Source organism: Protomyctophum bolini (genome assembly GCF_963924005.1).
Source record: "Protomyctophum bolini genome assembly, chromosome: 9".
Taxonomy (NCBI): Eukaryota; Metazoa; Chordata; class Actinopteri; order Myctophiformes; family Myctophidae; genus Protomyctophum; species Protomyctophum bolini.
In genome coordinates, this window is record NC_137870.1 from 18,051,509 (window position 1) to 18,057,120 (window position 5,612).

At 42.8% G+C, this 5,612-nt stretch overlaps 1 protein-coding gene across 1 annotated transcript; it reads left to right on the top strand.

Annotated features, from left to right (window-relative positions):
• Positions 1-265: 265 nt before the first annotated feature.
• Positions 266-4,184, top strand: LOC308321366 (saxitoxin and tetrodotoxin-binding protein 2-like). The gene is made up of 6 exons (XM_080772222.1): positions 266-530; positions 1,645-1,784; positions 2,040-2,119; positions 2,255-2,383; positions 3,663-3,761; positions 3,988-4,184. The coding sequence occupies exons 1-6, from the start codon at positions 405-407 to the stop codon at positions 4,017-4,019; spliced, it is 606 nt and encodes a 201-aa protein (XP_080628348.1). The 5' UTR covers positions 266-404; the 3' UTR covers positions 4,020-4,184.
• The last annotated feature ends 1,428 nt before the right edge of the window (positions 4,185-5,612 follow it).

The window sequence follows — 5,612 nt, forward strand, 5'->3', positions numbered from 1 at the left end:
TGTGTGTGCAAGCGTGTGTGTACATGTGTGTGTGTTCTTTTTGTGGCTTTCACCTGGCCCCTGGCCAGGGGAAAGCCCTGCTTTATTTTTGTGCTGTTATGTAAAAGAGGAGCATCAATCATGCTGGCTGACTTAACAACAGCCACACTGTTGTGCAATCGTCCTGGGAGAGAGGGTGTGTGTGTGTGTGTGTGTGTGTGTGTGTGTGTGTGTGTGTGGTTGAGTCGTGGCCCGGCCCACTGTTGCACAATCTCTCCTTCTCTCCCAACTTTTGGTCAGTGGCGTAGTGTTGCCTATAACTGTTCTGACATTAGCTCCACTGGTGCCAGTGTGTCTGTTTGTATCTGTGACCTTATATTGCAACTACTATCAGTTTGTCTTTGTGTCTGTGTGTGTGAGAGACCATGGCTGCTGCATGGCTGGTTGCGGTTGCCACCCTTCTTGCCCTCCATGCCACGCTGGGTGCCACCCAGTCCCAGGACCACTGCAAGAACCTTTTGAAACCCCTGGTGTTGGACAACAATAGCCCCGTGAGTACTGATGATGATGATGATACAAATTATGAAACAAAATAAAAGCTATACTATAATCTACAAGCTCACAGTCGCAGTGCAGCTATTTTCAGCATGCAACCGAGTGTGAAATTCATGTAGTTAGCTAGTTGAACAATTAAAAAAAATGAAAAAGAAGTAGTTTAGGGATAATAAGAGATAAGGGGTCCTTTGACTCCAACTAAATCAAAATGTGCTGTCAAAATGAACAGTGGTGAGGGTGTGATGTTAATTTGTAGTATAATCGAAAGTTTAGCAGCAACCAGATTTCAAAATGTGAGGACACCCGGACACTCCCACACCATATGAAAGAATGTACCTATGGTGTTCGGAGTGCAGAAAGTGCAGTTATGATTATTTAAAATCCACATAGCACACAATCTGCGGGGGGTTAAGTACAGTATGTCCGATGAACAAAATTTAGATGAATTTGATGATGATCGGGATTCCTAGAAGATAGGACAACATTAGACCACACTGTATCCCAGCTCCAATCTGGATCTAGATTTGGTATGTCATTCCTCCATACAGTATCGACAGCCAAGGTCCCATAACTAGATTCTAATAAATAATCATACAATATGGAAACAAAACCTCTTGACCTAACATCACAGATAAGTCTATCCCAGTTGCCATTAAATAATACCCGTATTCGTGTCTTCTTTGCTGGCGTAACGGCCGCAAAGAAGATGGTTGCTTCGCGCTGGAAACCGCCTCATACATTGTCATTTCGCCAATGGGCTTTGACCTATCTAGACATCATTTATCTAGAAATGTCGACAGCAACATTGCATGGTGCAAAAGAGGAAAACATCGAGATTTGGTCTGGTATTGCAGATTTGGTTACGGGCATGATTTAGTCATTATTATTGTTATTATTATTTTCATTCATTTATTTATGTTTTGTTCCCATTGCACAGTAGTAAGAGTACTGATATTTTGTGGCATCTTTGGTCTCGGGGGGAGGGGTGGGTGGGATTGTTTGTTTTTGTGTTTCTTGCTTTTGCTGTTGTGTTGTTTATGTGTTGTTTTCTAATAAAAAACATTTGATAACAACAACAAAAAATGAACAGTGGTGTTTGTGTGGGTGCAGATCTTCGGTAAATGGGTGCTGAATGTCGCAGCGTCGGACCAGCCCAGCCTGACCAATGAGCTGGCCATGCTGAAGAGCTCCTGGATAGAAATGGCTGCGTCTGCTGGCAGAGTTCTGACTGTCCGTTGGGCCGACCGGCTGTGAGACACACACGCACGCACATACGCACGCACGCACATACGCACTCACGCACATACACGTACGCACACGACACACACACACGTGTGTATTGACATTACCGAGGCTACCGAAGTTTACTTTTGTAACCAAGCTGTATAAATTAAAACATTGTGATTATCATGAGCGTATTATTTAACACAATAAACGAAAATCACTCATTAATCTTTGTCTTATTAGGATATAATTTAATAATCATTTACATGTGTTGTTTGTAGGAAGCAGGAGAACAACGAGGACCAGTGTGTGCAGGGTGTGGCCCACGGAAGTTTCTGCGAAACCTCCAGTCACACCACGTGTATGTAGCCTACTGTCTAATACAATGCTATAATTTACTAATATACTGTAAAATATAGTATAAACCTCCAATCACTACACGTGTGTGTTAATGTGTATTGTCTAGAGTTAATCTCATGTTGGTGTGTGTCCACAGTCAACATCAACGGCCAGACAACCAGCCACGAGGGGACGTACTACGAGACGTGTGCCGATTGCATGCTGACACTGTCCACTATCCAGCTGCCTGACGGACAGCCCAAGGGACGCTACATGTTCTTCTGGAGTGAGTGCGGAACACCTCTATATGATTAGGATTATAGATGACTAGAATTTCGCCGTCCTAGAGTTACGTTGCAGCGCAATATGGGAAGAAGGAAATTGCGGGATTTGACGGACAGATGTTTCGGTCGTTTTCCGCTCAGGTGTGGAAACTGTGAGAGTGTTTCCACACCTGAGCGGAAAACGGCCTACAGCCGCGGACAGAAGAAGCTGTCAGCAGCTTCTTTTCTGAGTTTTTAGACAGCTGGTGGATGGAAAAGAAGCTCCACCTGCTTTGGGTCCCTTGTCCTGGGCACTTGGGTACAACTTTACAAATATGATGATGGAGAGACCGAGGGACGCTACCTGTTCCTCTGGAGTGAGTGAGGTACACCTCTAGATTAATATACTGTATGATGGAGAGACAGAGGGACGCTACCTGTTCCTCTGGACTGGAGTGAGTGAGGTACACCTCTAGATTAATATATTATGGAGAGACAGAGGGACGCTACCTGTTCCTCTGGACTGGAGTGAGTGAGGTACACCTCTAGATTAATATATTATGGAGAGACAGAGGGACGCTACCTGTTCCTCTGGACTGGATTGAGTGAGGTACACCTCTAGATTAATATATGATGGAGAGACAGAGGGAAGCTACCTGTTCCTCTGGAGTGAGTGAGGTACATCTCTAGATTAATATATGATGGAGAGACCGAGGGGCGCTACCTGTTCCTCTGGAGTGAGTGAGGTACACCTCTAGATTAATATATGATGGAGAGACAGAAGGACGCTACCTGTTACCAGTAAGACGCCCTGAGGGCAAGAAGCTAAAATAGCAGGTCTGGAATGATTAATTATTTAAAAAATCGGGCCATGTAGGGTGTAAAATGTGTGCTAATTAGTAGGGCCAGGCGGGGCCTTGGACCCAGGTAGGGCCGGGCAGCTGCAGGTATCAGTCAAAAGGGAGACATCGAAGATGAAGGACGGGTGAGGATGAATCAACATACAGAATGTCAGAACAGGTCAGCTCCATATATGGAGATCTAAGTGTTTGAGGTTATTGGTCAGATGCTGGCCGGACAGTGTCGTGATCTTCATATATGGAGACGGCCATATATGGAGCGGGTTACGATTTACGAGGCGTGACTGACAGACTTCATGTCAGACTGACTGACATGAAGTGTGACTGACATGAAATGCAATTTGTCATTGATTAAGTTTATAGATGAATATGATGGAGAGACCAAAGGATGCTACCTAAATCTCTCTCTCTTCTTCCTCCTCCTCTCTTCGATTCTTTGCAGCACGAACAGGACAACTAGATGCCTCTTTGCTGGAGAGGTTTAAGCAACAAGCCGAGTGTCTGAATATGCATCCTGAATATCACATTGGAGGGGTCTCAGGTCAGACTCAATATACATTTGGCGTAACATTTAATGGATACCCGGAAACACATTTTTGCTCAAGATATAATTTTATTTATTTTGAATAGCCTAATTATTATTGTGTGACACACCTTTACATTAAATTACAAAAAAAAAACAAGTATTTGACTATTGTGAACATTTATTTGCAAAATAGTTCAACGTTTCACTGTTTTATTTAATTCTAAATGTACATATTTTTTAGACTTGTGTCTGGATGAAAGGGCGGCAGCATAGACAACGGAGAACCCAGAGACCACGCCCACCAAGCCGACTAATCAATAAGCCATTTTTTACTATCACGAAATTTAACTTTTCCTTAGTTTTGGATAATTTGTTGGGCTCTGTGATGGTGTCCCTCCTTTCAAACAAAAAGGAAAATAAATGTGAACATTAATTTTGTCCTGTCTTGTTATTTCTTTCTTCTGAAATGTGCTACTCAAACGAGCTGTCTTTGTTTTGTTTTTCTTCTTCTTTATTTTGTGCACTGGACTACAAAACCAAGAAGTACTACTTCCGGCCAAAACATATTTATTTTTAGCTCTTTATTTGTGTCTAAAAATATGTATTATCTTTATTGTCGGGTGGAAACCTTTGGGTCCCCCATTCATATGATAATTTGCCCAATATACACAGCATAACATTTGGGAAGGCGTGCATGGGATGTCCAAAACCTTCCCAAGTGGGATGCATGCACACTGTTCTTAGTTCTACTGTATCTCTATAGTTCCCTGGTAGTCCCACCACCTACCATGTACTGTACTCAAGTAGCCTACACATTAAAACACACAAGCTATGATACAGTATAACTTCAGCCTATTAACTCAGTTGAACAAATTTCCAGTTTACAATCAATGAAGTGCATGGCAGCTAAAATAGCAGCAGATGCAGCAACATGGTTGGGCACTGAGACAGCCCCAACGACCCCCTGGAACACTTGGTCATCATAATGAGCCACTGTACTGGACTGTTTTACTACTGGACTGTTGTTTCTGTTTCAGTTTGGCAGCTAGTTTGTTTATGTATTTACTGTCGAGCATCCCTGGCTTCTCTTGACAGCACAGAACACATGTCAACACATGGATCTCTTCTCCACTAGTACCTCCCTAACATTTTAATCTAGTTTTGATTTATTGATTATATCAAGGTTCAAGTTTATTTAGTGTCCCTGAAGGGCAAATTGGGTCAGCATACAGTACATTAAACAAAGAAACAGTACAAATAAACAAACAGTTCACATAGCAGATACCAAAGTACAAAGGTGCACATAACCATTTAAGTGCTATGCGATAGGTCATAAAAAGTGCATGTGCATAGACATAGGCACGAGATAATACAGTAAAAAGTTAAAAGCGCTTATCATAAGGTTACCCACAGCAGCATTTAGTGTGCAAGCGAAGGCCGGATGGGAGAAGGATGTACTCTCCGTGTAGTGGGTGAGCAGCATCGGATCGGATACACAGGGCTTTGTTAAGTACCTGTTTCTTAAAGATCTGGTCTAGGCTGTTCATTTGTGAGCCAATAATTTTAGAGGCCACTTTTACAATTTCCCCTAGGGAATTCTTGTCTCTGATGCAGAGATTACCACCAACAGATAATCGAGAAATAAATGACGGACTCGATGTAGGCACTGTAAAACAGTTTCATCAGTCTTGTGTAGTAGACGAGGGGTATAAAGGCACATACAGCATTGGATGATCTAATGAACATGTGAAGTGATCTCTGTGAAGGAGCCGTACAGTTATAGCCCTGCAGAGGGGTCTGCTGACCTATTGACCCTCAAGAATGTTCAGTATGGTACCTTCTGACTGAAACAGCAGTCACAGCATC